This window comes from Amyelois transitella, chromosome 5 (genome assembly GCF_032362555.1).
Source record: "Amyelois transitella isolate CPQ chromosome 5, ilAmyTran1.1, whole genome shotgun sequence".
Lineage (NCBI taxonomy): Eukaryota > Metazoa > Arthropoda > Insecta > Lepidoptera > Pyralidae > Amyelois > Amyelois transitella.
In genome coordinates this window covers 9308713-9326514 of record NC_083508.1, presented here as the reverse complement: position 1 = coordinate 9326514, position 17802 = coordinate 9308713, and the positions used below count along the sequence as shown (strand labels likewise).

Below are 17802 nucleotides of genomic sequence, written 5' to 3'. Positions count from 1 at the left end.
GTCTTTTGAAGACTGTTGGCTCTGTCTACCCCGCAAGGGATATAGACGTGACCATATGTATGTATGTATGTTTATGAAATCCATGGGAGATTGAGTGGTCCTATACTATCAGTGTCGATAACACAAGCACATTGCTATGCATTTGTACTGTGTGTAATAAAGTTTCGATAAATAAGCACAATATTTGTGATTTTCCGTGTTTATCCTAAATGGAATAAAAAAATACTCAATTTTCCCAATACAAGTATAATTTTATTTAAATTAATGATAAGGTTTTTCTCATATTTCTTTAGTAAAACCCGTTTAAATAAGGGAGATTGGCAAATGAAAAAATAAAACACCATACATATTTTAATTAAATTAATTTTATTATCCATGCATAAATGGACACAAAAATCACATACTTCAGCATTGTCTTCATTATTTAATATAATAAAAACATTGGCAAAGTCAGTTAATAAAAAAAAATATTACGACCTAAAGAACAATAGGTAATTAATGCTAAATTTCTTACGCTAGGGTTACATCGTAAAAGATACATTTTCTATGGGTGGGTATGAAGTGAGTGCATTTTCTAATTGAATATCTTATGTGCAAAATTCTTCATTAAGTACTACCCAAATTTGCTACATAAACAGAACAGTTGCAAAAATTTTATGGTTATAAATTAAAATCAATGACAGGAGATCAATTACTTAGTATTTATTGCATGTGGCAGTTTATTGCAAACAATCATAAAGTCATTTTCATCATAATTCGTGAAACTAATCATCATAAATATGACAAAGAAATAGGCCAATTGGGTAAAATTTGTTTAAAACCATGATTTAAAAACCTCTTGTAAAATGGCAAAATAGTACATTTAAAAATTAAGCACGGCGTGATATTTTGTTTAAATGTCGTGAACTAGTTAGACGATCCAAACTATTATTAGTTCTACCTTATAAAATAAGAGTTCAAATAATCCATTCATATCTTGGGCACTGTTGTATAAACTTTTATTATTAAAATAAAATCACGATTTTTCCTAAAAACGCATGCGAATAGAGCAGTCTTATCCATATTTTCATCATTTAAATTAAATGATTAGTACAAATTGCAATATTAAATAAAAACTTCACATCCGTTTCTTTCAATAATCATTAAATAAGTCAAAATAAACAATACTTCGTAAATGCGAATATAATTTCAAATACAAAGAGAACTATGAAATCGTTTTTAAAGCCTATAAAAAATCTTAAAAGTAAAGTTACCCTATTCTCCGATTATATGCATTTCATACGTTACAGTATGAAATCTTCGACATAATCAATGCAGGGTAGACATCTTCGGATATTTCAATTCAATTTATTCTTATTCTAGCACCAATTGGAAAATAAACTCTTTCGGCATATGTACCTTTTTGAATTCAGTCTATATTTATATTTCTGACATTGTTAAATTTTACTAAAGTTGAAAATTCGCAAATATTGTTTTCCTTTTTTTTACAAATCTCTGTTCTACATTAAGACTGGCTTAGCGTGAATCGGAGATTATGATGTCATTATAATAAATGCGACTATTCAACTTTAAACAGTCAGTAAACATGGGAATTAGGAACGCATTGCTGTGATGATTAATGGTTTCAGATTGTCAAGCATTATTTCAATAAAGTTTGTTTTTTCTTTCACGAGAAACTATGGCACCTCTGCACATTGTAGCATTGTCCCAAAAACCGATATTTTCATTATTTAATACCTCTAACAAGTGTCAGAATAATGGCTGTAATGCAAATGTGATCTATTAGAAAGTAATTTCCGCTAGCATGAATTGGGAAGACAGATGAAGAGCTTAAAAATAAAGAGTTGATCTGTTTCTTATAACAATTAGCCGCCATTTCACAACTACATGTTTTCCGCAAACAAAATGGCCGAATGACATTTGAAAATGGAATCACAGATCGGTGTCGTACCAGGCGGCGACGTTGTTGTTGTCGTGCGGGGGCTCGGGGAACGCGAGGTCGGCTGAAGCGGCGCCTGCGCCCTCCGTGTCACCGATATCCATCTCCATGCCAAAACCACTGCCGATCTCTAAACCCTGCATCGAATCTATCGGTATTTGATCGTAGCCTGTAAAAGAATTTCGTTAAAATCGTTATTTTAAGTGACTTGGCCGTAAATTGACAAGAATAACTAATACGTCGAACCCACATAAAAATTTGGATGATCGCAACGAGATTAGATGCGATGCCACTTCTTAAGAAAAATTCGTTTTTTAGTTCTCTTTTATTCTAATTTATAAAATTTCGAATTCTGTACTTTTTTTGACAGAATTTATTTAAAAGTACGCCTAAGAGTGCACAATTATGGCGTGAAGCGGCTGTTGCTATTTAAATATAGCTTCAATCAGCATTTAAAAGCATTTCATTCAATTATGCGAAGCTATTTCAGTACATTATTTACTGCAAAAAGAACTATTTGAATCTCATTATAACTATTAAAATCCTGATAAAATGCTTCAAATACAATAAAAAGGGTTCTGTAAATATTGTTTGATTAGAACTTAATTTTTTGTAGTTATTACGGTTTCAATTCATAACAATAAAACATGCTAAGAAAGATTTCACACTAACACTTAGGCCAAGTATCCCAAAAGCATGAAATAAGATAGTCAAATATAATAATTATTGCAATATGCAATTTTCATAACAATTACTGTTATAAAAATTGCGGTATGTTTTTATGAAAAACATCAATGTCGCTTCCATTTTTACAATGACTTCAAGGATAAATAGCCTTTAATACACGCCATAAATTATTATTATAATTATATATAATGATACAAGTAATATAACACAAACACTCATAAAAATAATATTCCCATCACCTGAGTTTAGTGATAAATAGGTCCCGGATTAAGCTGCGTGTAAAGAAGAGAGAAAATATATTTATACAGACTTTACTGAGATAACAATCATACTAAATGTGCATTAATATGTAAAAATATTTCCCGGTGAATTTTATTGAATAAAATACGTAGAAATATTTTTCGTGATACAAGAAGATAAGACTCAAAATATTCATGGCGTAGCAAAAGAAAGGATAGGAAATTGGGAAAAAGGTAACCCACTGATAATTTATGTTGTCTAAATAAATTTATTTCTTAGTTCAACCAATCAAACCAAAACCCAGAGCTTGATATTCTTAATAAGGAACAAAAAGAAATTCTAACTTTCTTTAATCGTCAAAATGAAGTAATAGAACAGCGGAAGACTCATTGGTTAATTAAAATCTAATTCAACCAAAGAATGCGTTCGGTAGTTGACGCTTCATTTGACCAATCAGCGTGCGTGTGGATGACGTTTTGGCATTTTCATCGAAATGATAATGCATTAAAATAAAATAAAATTATTGATATGTTAAAATTATATCCATCTACTGAAAACAAGCTCAGTTTATACATTCAACAATCATATTTTGAGTCGTACCCAGCAAATAGTCTACCAACTTAACAGAATGTTAGTTTCAAGCTATCTTCGAATGTATCTTATCTTACCTTGCTGATGGAACGACGGACGAGTCCCGTACAGCCCCTCATATCCTTGTTCCGGCGCGAGCATATCCTAGCAGACGAGGAAAAAATATTCAAAATAAAAGGACAAATTTCACTAACACAAATAAAGGAATAAGCACAAAACATATAGCAAATAATTTTCTTAACCTTTTAGCCGCCATGATGCACGGCAATAAAATGTGCCCCTAGCGCCAACACTATTATTTATGCCAAAACTTTAGAGTTGTGACACATCATTTCGATAAGACAATATGAGAATAAATAATTATATAGATTAAATATGAAATAAAACATTTTAAAGACTGAATTATAAGATTTTAAAGGCGTTATAATGATTTGAATGCTAAATTAATCACCTGTGAAAAATACTTTGATACAAAATAATACATAAACATTATTTATTTATTTTATTTATTTATTTATTTAATAATACATAAACATTACACATTTTATATTATTTTTAGTCTATGGTATATAGTATATATACCATAGACTAAAAATAATATAAAAAATCTATTAAATATCGATTTACCCCCATCCCTATGGTTGTATATATTCAACTGCGGCGCTTAATTAATGGAGAAACGGTGAAGTTGCTAGTGATTGCCAGTACCAGATTTTTGATAAGTAATCTTATTGGAAGTTAAAATTATAGCTGTCTTTAAGTATATCTACGACTCTACGTGTATTGTAACGATTAGTTAATACTAAATTGTTTTTTTATATAAAAGTTAATAATTATTTAATTTACTTAGGTAACATTGGTAAAAAGTTTTAGTTTTATTTATACTGACAATGATTGATTTCATTAGTGAAACAGCTCTAATTTTATACAAATTGATTTGTGGCAAAATGGAAAAACCTACTATTATTACTTATCGTACAATTACCCTCACTATCATCACAGATTGCTCGTTTGTGACGTCACTGGCGGTTGAATATATGCAACTACGGCGTTGGTCGGTTAAGATAATATGAGATGGGCTAGTGTTGTACACTTAGCTTGTTTTAGTAATAACCGAAAATGAACGATTTGTAAATTTACTTTGTTTTTCTTTAAAGCGCAGTTTGTAGACATACATTTTTCGGTTTTAAGTAAACAAAATATAATTTTTTTATTAATATTTCATTAATTTACAATATATCTTGCGTTAAGTATGGGAGGTATAGAAATATGGATAATCGATTGGGTACATCACTGCTGTTGGATTTATGCAACTGTGGCTGTGCATTCATACAAAATTTTTTGATGATGTGGATTGCTTTCACATGTTTCTTTATTTGAAATTTTACTCATACCTCAAGTGATAAAAGGAAGTAGAAAGGAATAAGACAGTCTTATTTTGAACTTAACCTTAATACCATAATTTATTATTTATAATTTACTTTCTGGATGCGTTACAACTAACAACAGAAATTTTGTTGTATATATACAACTGTGGCGCTAAGGACACAAACTGAATTTGTTGAATATATACAACTGCGGCGGTTAATGGGTTAATTATTGGCAATTTAATATTTGTAAATTATGCAACATTGCTTGAGAAGCATTGTTAATTTACAGATTATACTATTTTTAGATAATTATACTTATTCACACATTAAATGAATACTAAATTTTCAAGTTGTGATGATGACACCTTAAGCTCATTATTATTTATGAATGAAGTAGGTTTGCGACATTAATACAAACGATTTGTTGGCACACCAATTCATACATATACTTAATAAAATTGCAAATAAACTGCCAAAGAATCGATATGACCAACCTAAAACCTGAATCAGATTTTTTGAATTTCTATACATCTGGCTGTCTGTTTGTACTCGTACCATTTATTCCAAATCCCACCACCACACATGGATCAACTGACATTATGGTTATAAGAGCCGAACCATGAGAGGCTGCCTATACGTTTAAAAAATTGTATATGAAAAATTTCACCCCCACTTCTCTAAGGGAACACAGGGGGGTAAGCTTTTCTTAATGAGATTATCAGATTTCGTTTTACAGCGGACGATCTAACAGGCAACAACAAGTTTAGATATAAAACACTGCTTACAAAAACATTTATATTAAGTTTTAAAAGATTATTACCTGTAAGTCCGGCTGCATGGCCAGGTCTGCCGGCCACATTTGAGGGTCTTCGCGGAACAGAGAGTTGGTGAGTTCCATCGAGAGTCGCTTCTTGTAATCGTGCGGTTTGCCTTCGGAGAGACGGAATAGCACAGCGGCTGCGTATGTCGCCACACCTGAAAACATTTTATGCATGTATATAATTACGTTTTTATTCCTTACTGAGTCAGTCTCGAAAAAACTGAAAAGCGACATTTAGTTGTAATGATAGAATTGATATAATTTAAATATTGACAGGTTGCTAGCATGTCGCCTAAAAATCTCAAAGTTTTTCCTTGATTGACTTTAACAATCTGCACGGAAAGAGAAAAATCTGGGGCACACTGTTTTTGCCTCGCTACTGCTTGAGTAGTGAGTCCACCTTGAAATTGTAATCGGACCAACCATAGGATGCCTTTGATTAGTAAGCAATATAACGAGTGACATTGTGATTTCAGTTTGATTTGGTTCAGCAGATTATTATTAAAGGAAAAATGGTGAATAAATGTGCCGACCATAATTTATCGACAGAGAAGAATCAGTCGAAAATTTTGTAGCTTTTGAAATTTCACTGCGAAAAAATACCTTCATTTCGCGAATGCAGTAGTTCAGTGAGTGGCGCAGTGGCGCCCTCTGCTTCTATCATCTCGGCGCCTTCCTTGTCCACTGCCAACTCACAAAGCACGCCGGCCGCCACGCGCTATAAAAATAGTAGTAGAATATGATACAATAATTTCTCTTTTTCCGCCGAATATAACCAAAAATTGACAACCTTACAAGTACCTACATTAAAATTTAAAATTCAAAAAAAGAATGTCTCCTGCTATCTTGTCCATAGTAATGGAAAGTTTATTTCAAATAGCGCGCTCTGATAGGCCAATAGCCATTATCGCGCCATACAAATATTTTACTTCTGCTCTGGTACATCAGTGTATCTTATAAAAATGGTAATACTGTATTTGCACTGTACACGTTTAAGGTTGGCAGTGAGATACAATCAGATCATACAATTCTTCTAGTTTATGGACGTCGCTGTTTCGCTTTTTATTAGGACGTGAAACGGGACAGCAGTAGTTTTTCGTGTGATAAAAACGGCGTCGCGCGTGCCATGCTACGGGTGTTTGTTTTTACATATAGCTACATTCTTCTTTCTTTATTTTTTTTAATGCTACATACCTGTATGTTCTCAATCTCATTAAACAGCAACTGAACGAATATCGGTATGACGTTCTGCTGCCGTATGAGCTGTTTGTTGAGGCTGTCTCGGGCCAAGATATGCAAAGCGCCCACAGCGCCCTCTACGATCTCCTCCATGCGAACGCCGTCTGCGTACGCGCCGCCGGTGCCGCTGCCCGATACCGAAGAACGTTGCTGAGGATAAAAATGTATTAAATTACTACAGCCACAGACGACAAACTTACTACCGTTGTGCCACAGACGCGGGCAAAACAATATACAGTGAATTGATACATAATGTTGTTCAAAGAGAAAGAGTAAAATATTATCGTCAAATAACCTGCTTAGAAAGAGGAATAATCGCTAGGTTAAACGACAGGTAAAAAAGGCAATGCGGACAATACTGAATTCTTGTAGATAAATAAAACTAATTTATCTCACCCGTTGAGTGTCGTTAAAGGCTCTCATGAGAAGTCTAACGAGATGATGCACGGCGCCGTGTTCTCTCAACGGGCCGTAGTTGGCGGGGCACAGAGCAAGGTTGCGCACCAGACCGACCACAGCCTTCACAAGAGGCCAGCGAGATGGTGGCTGGAGCAGTTTCACTATCACCTGTAATGAAAACAAAATTGTTTATTAACATGATCACTGCTTAAAGTTTGCTGTACGGCTGCGAGAGAGAGAGAGAGAGAGAGAGAGAGAGAGAGAGAGAGAGAGAGAGAGAGAGAGAGAGAGAGAGAGAGAGAGAGAGAGAGACCTCGCTGTCGCGGTGCCGCGACGTGAGGTGCCGCAGCGCGCACACGGCCGGCTCCGTGAGAGAGAGAGAGAGGTACACTCGCCACTGACCGGCAGCCCGTAGTGCAGCCGCACGGCGTTCTGCGCCACCTCGCTGTCGAGGTGCCGCGACGTGAGGTGCCGCAGCGCGCACACGGCCGGCTCCGTGAGAGAGAGAGAGAGGTACACTCGCCACTGACCGGCAGCCCGTAGTGCAGCCGCACGGCGTTCTGCGCCACCTCGCTGTCGAGGTGCCGCGACGTGAGGTGCCGCAGCGCGCACACGGCCGGCTCCGTGAGAGAGAGAGAGAGGTACACTCGCCACTGACCGGCAGCCCGTAGTGCAGCCGCACGGCGTTCTGCGCCACCTCGCTGTCGAGGTGCCGCGACGTGAGGTGCCGCAGCGCGCACACGGCCGGCTCCGTGAGAGAGAGAGAGAGGTACACTCGCCACTGACCGGCAGCCCGTAGTGCAGCCGCACGGCGTTCTGCGCCACCTCGCTGTCGAGGTGCCGCGACGTGAGGTGCCGCAGCGCGCACACGGCCGGCTCCGTGAGAGAGAGAGAGAGGTACACTCGCCACTGACCGGCAGCCCGTAGTGCAGCCGCACGGCGTTCTGCGCCACCTCGCTGTCGAGGTGCCGCGACGTGAGGTGCCGCAGCGCGCACACGGCCGGCTCCGTGAGAGAGAGAGAGAGGTACACTCGCCACTGACCGGCAGCCCGTAGTGCAGCCGCACGGCGTTCTGCGCCACCTCGCTGTCGAGGTGCCGCGACGTGAGGTGCCGCAGCGCGCACACGGCCGGCTCCGTGAGAGAGAGAGAGAGGTACACTCGCCACTGACCGGCAGCCCGTAGTGCAGCCGCACGGCGTTCTGCGCCACCTCGCTGTCGAGGTGCCGCGACGTGAGGTGCCGCAGCGCGCACACGGCCGGCTCCGTGAGAGAGAGAGAGAGGTACACTCGCCACTGACCGGCAGCCCGTAGTGCAGCCGCACGGCGTTCTGCGCCACCTCGCTGTCGAGGTGCCGCGACGTGAGGTGCCGCAGCGCGCACACGGCCGGCTCCGTGAGAGAGAGAGAGAGGTACACTCGCCACTGACCGGCAGCCCGTAGTGCAGCCGCACGGCGTTCTGCGCCACCTCGCTGTCGAGGTGCCGCGACGTGAGGTGCCGCAGCGCGCACACGGCCGGCTCCGTGAGAGAGAGAGAGAGGTACACTCGCCACTGACCGGCAGCCCGTAGTGCAGCCGCACGGCGTTCTGCGCCACCTCGCTGTCGAGGTGCCGCGACGTGAGGTGCCGCAGCGCGCACACGGCCGGCTCCGTGAGAGAGAGAGAGAGGTACACTCGCCACTGACCGGCAGCCCGTAGTGCAGCCGCACGGCGTTCTGCGCCACCTCGCTGTCGAGGTGCCGCGACGTGAGGTGCCGCAGCGCGCACACGGCCGGCTCCGTGAGAGAGAGAGAGAGGTACACTCGCCACTGACCGGCAGCCCGTAGTGCAGCCGCACGGCGTTCTGCGCCACCTCGCTGTCGAGGTGCCGCGACGTGAGGTGCCGCAGCGCGCACACGGCCGGCTCCGTGAGAGAGAGAGAGAGGTACACTCGCCACTGACCGGCAGCCCGTAGTGCAGCCGCACGGCGTTCTGCGCCACCTCGCTGTCGAGGTGCCGCGACGTGAGGTGCCGCAGCGCGCACACGGCCGGCTCCGTGAGAGAGAGAGAGAGGTACACTCGCCACTGACCGGCAGCCCGTAGTGCAGCCGCACGGCGTTCTGCGCCACCTCGCTGTCGAGGTGCCGCGACGTGAGGTGCCGCAGCGCGCACACGGCCGGCTCCGTGAGAGAGAGAGAGAGGTACACTCGCCACTGACCGGCAGCCCGTAGTGCAGCCGCACGGCGTTCTGCGCCACCTCGCTGTCGAGGTGCCGCGACGTGAGGTGCCGCAGCGCGCACACGGCCGGCTCCGTGAGAGAGAGAGAGAGGTACACTCGCCACTGACCGGCAGCCCGTAGTGCAGCCGCACGGCGTTCTGCGCCACCTCGCTGTCGAGGTGCCGCGACGTGAGGTGCCGCAGCGCGCACACGGCCGGCTCCGTGAGAGAGAGAGAGAGGTACACTCGCCACTGACCGGCAGCCCGTAGTGCAGCCGCACGGCGTTCTGCGCCACCTCGCTGTCGAGGTGCCGCGACGTGAGGTGCCGCAGCGCGCACACGGCCGGCTCCGTGAGAGAGAGAGAGAGGTACACTCGCCACTGACCGGCAGCCCGTAGTGCAGCCGCACGGCGTTCTGCGCCACCTCGCTGTCGAGGTGCCGCGACGTGAGGTGCCGCAGCGCGCACACGGCCGGCTCCGTGAGAGAGAGAGAGAGGTACACTCGCCACTGACCGGCAGCCCGTAGTGCAGCCGCACGGCGTTCTGCGCCACCTCGCTGTCGAGGTGCCGCGACGTGAGGTGCCGCAGCGCGCACACGGCCGGCTCCGTGATCTCCTCGCGGTCGCCCGCCGACACCACGGTGCGCACGAGCGCGTCCACGCCGCCCGCTTGGCACACGGTCACCTGCGGAACAAATATATCATTCACATCGTGTGTCATTAGATAGATAAATACATAGATAATTCATTTATTTGCTACACACAATTTCTAATGCACATATAAAATAACAAATTATTAATAAGAGTGTGATTGGCGGCAATACAAAAAGGTCATAACTGAACGAATTTATTTTGAACGAACAATACGCTGATTTTCATGACCTGAGGCTAGTGCAGATCAATCTGCGCACATGTGAGATTGGGCGACAGGACTTGTCTAGTAGGAATCTATCTGTCGACGAATATTTATAAGAAGAAAACTTTTGTCGACTAAACGCCAAAGGATTAAAATTATTACTTCAAATATTACATAGGCTAACTGACCGTTAACTTTTCATTCCCGAATGGGGTCCATTGCAAAATTAAAAATACACAAGAAGACTTTAAATTCTAAGTTCTATTCTAATTTACTTAAAATTAAAAGAAGCTGTAGTGAAGTCACTACACAATCAACAATTAAAGTTTGAATTAAAATTACCTTGTTCCGCTGGTTGTTACATGTCAAGTTGGACAAGATTCCGGCCGCGCAAGTGACGATGTTCACGTCAGTAGAAGCCAACACTTGCACCAAGCTTTGTAGGAGAGCTTCCAAGCCCTCCACCTAAAACAAAAATTTAATAAGTTTTACACTTTGCTTAAAATCTAATCATAAAGATTTTATGAATCATATATGTTTTATTTTTTCTGTTTTCTGCTTTTAGGCAACCTCTTTGAGCAAAGTCATACATAATCACATGTATATCCTTGTGGGGTAAACAAAGACAATGGTCTTGAAAAGACCGAAAAGCCACATTCGGCTTACGATGGAAATGAGATTTAAATTGTCACTTAGCATTGTCAAATAATTACCTTGGTTGCAGCATCGGACAGATTCCTCAGGGTCCAGAGGCAGTTCTGGACGAGGCGGCCGCTCGGGTTGCCCAGGTGCATGGCCAGGGCTTGCATGCCACCAGCCTCTACGATTGCGGGCTTGTTGCTCGAGCACACAGACAAAACCTTATGAAACAAAAACATACAATAAATTTTCCGTCTTGAATGAAAAAAAAAAAGAAACAAGTATTAATACACATTTAGATGTATTGTTAATATACAATTTAATCTTATGGCATCTAAGCCACAGCAACAAAGCAGACTTTATACAGATACAATAATTTTTTTTCATTCAAACTTATCAACATAATTCAGCCAAATCGTTTATACATAGCTGCATTGGGAGTTCAAAAGAAAGCACTATTGCATACAAGATGGATACCATTCGTCGACGCACATTCTTACTATAACTATTCTTACTATGACAAACCAAAATCTTACCTTCAACACCCTGGAGGTAGTCCACAGCAACTTTTCGTAGTCGTAAGAGCGCATGATTCGCACTAATTCGATCGGGCCCTGAGATGCAAGGATGATCAGCTTCGACTCTTGGTTTCCATAAGCCAAAATCTGAAGGCAATCGGTCACAATCGCCAAGAACTTCACATTGTTTCTCTGCAGAAGAGCCACCATCTTCTGCAAGCCTCCGGCTAAACGTACAGCCATCTTGGAACCGTCTTGATGTAATAGTAGGTTATGGAGAGTCGTAATAGCGTAGAACAGTACAGCCTCCACTTGAGAGCTTAGTAGTTTGACAAGAGCTGGTATTCCGCCGCTCTTAAAGATAGCAAGGAGACCTTGTCGATGGTGAGATAAGTTGTGCAATGTTCCCACAGCTCCTTTGGTGGTTTCCAGATCATTGCTGTTGGAGATCGCGCGCACGAGAGCGGCCACCATCTGGGGTGAATTCATGATGGCATGGCGCGAAGCCTCTTTCTTGGACAGCTGGTGAACCATCATGGCGGCTTGAGACACGACCACTTGGTCTTCATCATTCAGCAGCTTGATCAGCTCAGGAATTGCTCTGTGGAGGAATGTAAAAAAATGGACTTAAAATATCTATGGCTGTAATATATTTTTTATTAAATTGTGATAGTTTTAATAAATATTCATTTAGTCCCAATTTAGATGTGAAGAAATGAAAGTTACTTAAAAATAAGAAACGTGTTAAATAGTCAAATTTAAAGATATGCTAACCTGGTAGCCAAATCAGCGTCATCCTGATAGTTGATCAGATTAACAACAGCGTGCTTCAGCATCTGCGAAGGTTCAGCCAAGCGTTGTACAGCTGTAGGCTGGGCCGGATCCAGCTGAGTGGAGGGGATCTCAATGCCTTCCTCCAGGGTCTCAGGGAACATGGCCGCGCGGACACGCTGGGAACGCGTCTGGGACAACTGCTGGTTCATATCTGGAAATAAAGCAGTGCAATGTAAATTTGTTGTCTAATTTGTGGAGTATCAATAAGGTGAATAACATATAAAATTATGTCTGCATGTGAATGCATGATTTCAAATCAATGAGACTATAAATGAAGTGAAACATGAAATTAAAGAGATGAAAATGACAACTTTGGATTATAACTTATCAATATTGCTCATCTCACTTACATTCTTCAAATCAATAAAAGGCCATAAAATGACAATACTATATAGATCTATCTACATATCTATCTAAATAAAGAAATACTTAAAAGCTTTTATAATGACAAATAAAATAAATGACATATGTCTTTCACAATGATCCAGAAAAATAAAGTAACAAGTTAAAATGTAAAGGAATTACCATCAACTTGCTCCTGGGTAAAACCCTGAGCAAATCCTTGATCCAAATCAAACATGAGCTGATCACCCTCCATCTCGTCATCTTCTTTGCCGGTAAGTGATGGCACCTGTAAGGCAAATAGTAAAATTCAAGTAAATATGGTTTTAGTCTCATTCATCAAAAAAGAATTGTGTTCTATCATTTGGACATTCATAGAATGTTAGATAATGTAACTTTATAGGTCCTAACCTTAAAAAAAGTTACATTATCTAACATTCTTTATAAAAGTTGATTATACCTTTTGTCTTGTAATTGTGTCCTATGAAAGCAATGTTTTGATCCTATTTATTAAATCAAGTCTACAAAAAAATACTAAGTAGTTTCATATGCATCTGAATGTGTAAATCAATATATCACAAAGTAAAACCCAGGACTGGACACATAAAAGCTGAGGGTGCTACTGGGAACATCAAACCAAATGCAAACAACTTTTTAACAAACAGTATTGTTTTACCTGAGTAGCGGCTCCGGAGTTGATACCAGAGTCCACCAAGTAGGAGTTCTGCTGCCACATGAGCGTCTGCTGCTCCTTGCTTGGAGCCATTGGCACGTCCGACCCACCATAGTTGCTGTGAGACACTGCAATGTTAAAGAACAAGTATTTATAAACTGGTAGGTAGGGTGATTGCGCTGGTTTTCGTCCAATTAGCGGAGTTGCTAGCTTTCAGACGTAAAAATAATATGATAAAGTATCCTAATTAAAATAGCTCATATTTGTTTATATACCTCATATAGTCTATTTTTGATAAAAATTAAGAAACTTTTCATTATAACTACATTGTTTTTTATATAAATAATTAAATGGCAGATTTCACTAGTTTTCGTCCAAAAAAGTAAGGTTTTCGCCCTGGTGTGATCTAGTTTCCGTCCAGTATGTAAAAAAGAGTAAAAGTGCAATGTTAAATAAAAACTGTTTTCTTAATCTTTTATTTAATCAACAAAAATATTTATTCTTCAGCAGTAGATTTCCTGCTTTTTTTATTTCCCCGAATCCATCTATAACAATTAATTTCAAAGTTTAGTACCTACTAGAAAAACCTGTACAAATTAACAAGAAAATGTGTTAGAAGTAGATTCCACACTATTATGGACGAAAACTAATACAAAAAAATTGCTGTTTAGTTTTCGTCCATTCCATTTAAAAATTTTTTTAAACAAGCAATACTGAGAAATTATTGGACGTTAACTAAATATCTTGTCAAATAGCCAATAAAGTTCATATCTTAAGAAAACACATATTTTTTTATAGGTCTGAAAAAGTAAAATGAACATTCCAAATATTTAGCTTGCTGTTTTAGTTTCCGTCCACGTGGACGGATACCAAATAATTGGTAAAATAGGCATGTCAGTATTCGTCCGCAAACTTTTACTAAGATTACTACAAAAACATTGTAAAATAACCTAAACATAATGTTAGTTATTCTCTTTAATATTCTTACATGCCAAAATATTACCCAATCTATGTGAAATAGTCATAAAACCCACCATGGAGTGTTCCTGCACCTGCTATTTTTTTTGTATCAGCAATGACGTCTACAAAACACGAACACATAGCCAACCAGTGAGTTTAATTTTTTCGAAGTTTTCACTTGACAAATTGGATTTTGTGGTTGTTAGAACTGTTGCTTAAGTATGAACGCGTAGGTGTGTTTATATTCCTTTTATATGCGTTTAGAAGTTAAATGGACGAAAAGTAGAACTGGACGCCAAACCGACACAATTACCCTACATAAGGTTTCTTTAAAAATTAAGGTAAAGATATTGTTCCACCATAAAGATGTTAAATAGCAATTTTGAACCAATAAAATCATGGAACAGTGGGAGTCATGGAAAAGCTTTTAATTTTTAATGAAATGTAATATATCCCTAAAGTAAGATTCTTTATTGAGACACATAATGTGTGTGATGCCAGTATTTATATCAGCAGAAATAATATAAGAATGGAGATTATTCCACCTTTCTTAGATAACTAAAAGTTAAGTAAGACATTCTAATAAAGTAGTTATTATACAGAAACCTAATCGTCATTTGTGACTGGTTCCATGCCACATGTTCACATTATATATTTACATATTGATTTTTCTATTGCAAAACCTCAGACCCTTAGTCTACTGCTTTAGTTATGGTAGCGGGACATGATAATGCCACAGTATCCATTTCTTTAAACTTATCCATTCACGTTTACAACTATGGAGCTTTATGTGAATGGACTACTATTGAAAGTCAAAGCTACCAATATATGAGGCCAAAGTTGCAAAATATACCTAATTAAAAGAAATATCTATACACTTCACATATAGCTAGAAATTACTGCTGTTTGGAGATGTAGTACCATGAGTCTTTCTTTACCATGAGTCATTAGACATTACTTTCTAAAAAAACATGGAATGGACTTTTACATATAACTAGCAATGTTTAGCTAACAATAAGTATTTATATGTTCAAAATATGCTTAGAGTAGTTGTTGAGTACTTACTGGTGCGGCTCTGCGATGTTGGTATTTGATAGCTCATGGTTTACAGCGATGCGCCAATGCACCCCTGCGCCTGCTTAGAAAATATTATAAAGATAAATGCGAATATTCTTGTGATCAATCTGTACAATAAACAGAACAAAGAGAAAACTATTCATTAGATCTAAACCATTTGTGCTACATTTATGCATTTGAAGAATCTAAACATCGATTGAAAGAAAAATAAACAAAATGTCCATGCACCAAATACCACACCCCGATTAGATACCTTTCCAAATAAATAACGCAAATTTAGACTTTTAGTAAGGTTTTTGCGCATTTATGATTTTCAAAATACTTGCCTTCACTAATTTATCACTCACAACTGTTACTTTTATTTAGATTTTGATAAATAAATCAAAGAAAATCAGAATGCGCTCAGATCACAAGCGTCACAATTTGACATTACAATATGGCGCCCGGATTCGACAGCATTTCGTAACCTCGTATGGAAGCAATGAAATTATGTCTATCTCGTTTCCACTTGAACTTTTTCAATGCCTTTATTTTCTTCTGTTATCAAAGGGAGCTCATCATGGCGGCGTTAAGACCACAGACTAAACACGGGCAACATGTTGATTCAACATGTGTCTGAGACATGTGTCGAGAAGTGGCAACATTGAAGGCAACAATGTGCCGATCCTATAAATTATACATAATTTAAAAAATTGGGAATAAATAAATAAATAAAGACCATTAAAAAAGATATATATATATATACTTTTGCTACTCAAAGTACCTAATCAGACACAATTATACGTTTTCGTATTGCATTTCAAGAGTTTTATAATTTAGTTTGTGATCATCTTTTTTTTTCTTTCTTTTTTTATAGGTAAGTAGTTTTAGCTTTAGTTTTAATTTGAGTTCATTTTAATTATTATTTGTTAAACCTCAATATGAAAGAGTGTTATACCTGCTTATTTGTCGCGAACTATGTGTAAATATCTTAAATCACAACAAACAAATCCTACACATATTTCATCAAAATCAGACCAATAGTTCGAAAGTTACCGCGTTACAAACATACTTTCATACATATAAAAAATCTATTTTCGCCCAAGTTGATAGTCCAGAATAGGCTATTTGACAAAGTTCTAAAAACTATCTTAGGCTATTTATTTGTTTATAAGGAGCCCTACAAAAATACTTTTCTGCCTTTATTACAGCTATTTCATTAAAAAATCGAAAAAGAAAATGCAATATTCAAATATGCCGCCAAAACGCGACTTTTAGCAATATGGCGGCCATGGCATGCAGTGACGTAAATTTCGTGTAAATATCATACAAAGCTTGTTGGTGTTTCGAAAAGTTTTGATTTTCTCTTGTTTTATTTAACTTGTGCCACGTCATATGTGTGAAAATTATTAAAATGAGTTCCTATAAATGTTGTGCAGTGCCTAAATGCACAAATACAACAATAAAATCTCCTACGAAATCGTTTTTTTCTATTTTCTATGGATTTGAATATTCGCAAGAAGTGGTTTCAGATCATGATCTAAGATCAGTGGTTACCAAGATATACTTACATTGATGTTTTCACATTCCTCGGTTCGGCAGCTTAGAAATCTGGATTGTCTTTGAAGAAGACGCCAACCATTATTGGGTCCACTTTTGCCAAAAGTGGACCTACCAAAAGTCTTTTGGTAGGTTTCGACTGTCAGCTTTCGCGAAATTGGTTTCCATTATTAAATACCTATGTTATCTGAGTAATCCTGAGCGATGAAACACTTATAAAATCTTGAAAAATAATAGCGAACACTAAGGAACAGTACGATCCACAGTCTGTTTATGGATTATTGACGTCATAATAGTAATAGCCAATCACGTTCGTTTTTAGTCACGTGACAGCTGCATAAAAAAGCCTAATTTTCTGAGACGGATTTTGTTAAAATAATGCAATATTTTTATCTCGCGTTATTACAAATCGCTCCAAAACAATTATATTAAGACTGATGACATAAAAGAAATGTATATTTTTATTACAGTCAAGTAGCCTATTATTACCTACCCACTGCGCAGAAAACTAAGTGCCTTGAAGGATGACGACGAGTTTGGTAGTGTCTTTGCGCTTCACGTGGCCAGTGGCCCGTTTTGACAAAGGGCACAAAGGTGTTTTTTTTCCTTTTTTTATCATCATCTCCTATATCCGTATATTTATCTTATTCTTTTATTTAGCGTGCGGGGACCGATTTCCGGAAGCACTTCGAAACTTTGGTTTGTATCGTACTTTTTCTACTCTATTCTATTACTGTACCAATACAATAGAGGACACTGACTAATTGACTATCAATACATACCTACAGCCCAAACCGCTGGGTCTTAAGATTTCCATCCATAATAATAAGTGGCTGATGGGTGCAATAATCTCTTATTGCACCCATAAGCCACTTAATATCCTGCTC

The 17802-nt window shown here is 39.3% G+C and overlaps 2 protein-coding genes across 3 annotated transcripts in view; both read right to left on the bottom strand.

The window, feature by feature from the left end:
* The window catches only part of LOC106134523 (ATP-binding cassette sub-family F member 3), a 434240-nt gene that overhangs the window by 263357 nt on the left and 153081 nt on the right, over positions 1 to 17802 (bottom strand). The window lies entirely within an intron of this gene.
* On the bottom strand, positions 348 to 15860 carry LOC106134524 (armadillo segment polarity protein). 2 transcript variants are annotated; one of them, XM_060954810.1, is made up of 15 exons: positions 15703 to 15860; positions 15365 to 15434; positions 13343 to 13467; positions 12850 to 12955; positions 12265 to 12475; positions 11509 to 12091; positions 11047 to 11193; positions 10676 to 10798; positions 7688 to 10162; positions 7283 to 7453; positions 6842 to 7036; positions 6251 to 6365; positions 5648 to 5802; positions 3535 to 3601; positions 348 to 2108 (listed from the first exon to the last, which is right to left on the bottom strand). In XM_060954810.1, exons 2-15 carry the CDS (start codon positions 15399 to 15401, stop codon positions 1933 to 1935), a joined length of 4686 nt encoding a protein of 1561 aa, XP_060810793.1. In that variant the 5' UTR covers positions 15402 to 15434; positions 15703 to 15860; the 3' UTR covers positions 348 to 1932. The 2 variants fall into 2 exon arrangements, with proteins under 2 accessions (XP_060810793.1, XP_060810794.1); XM_060954811.1 differs by having other exon boundaries at positions 15365 to 15437; positions 15703 to 15839.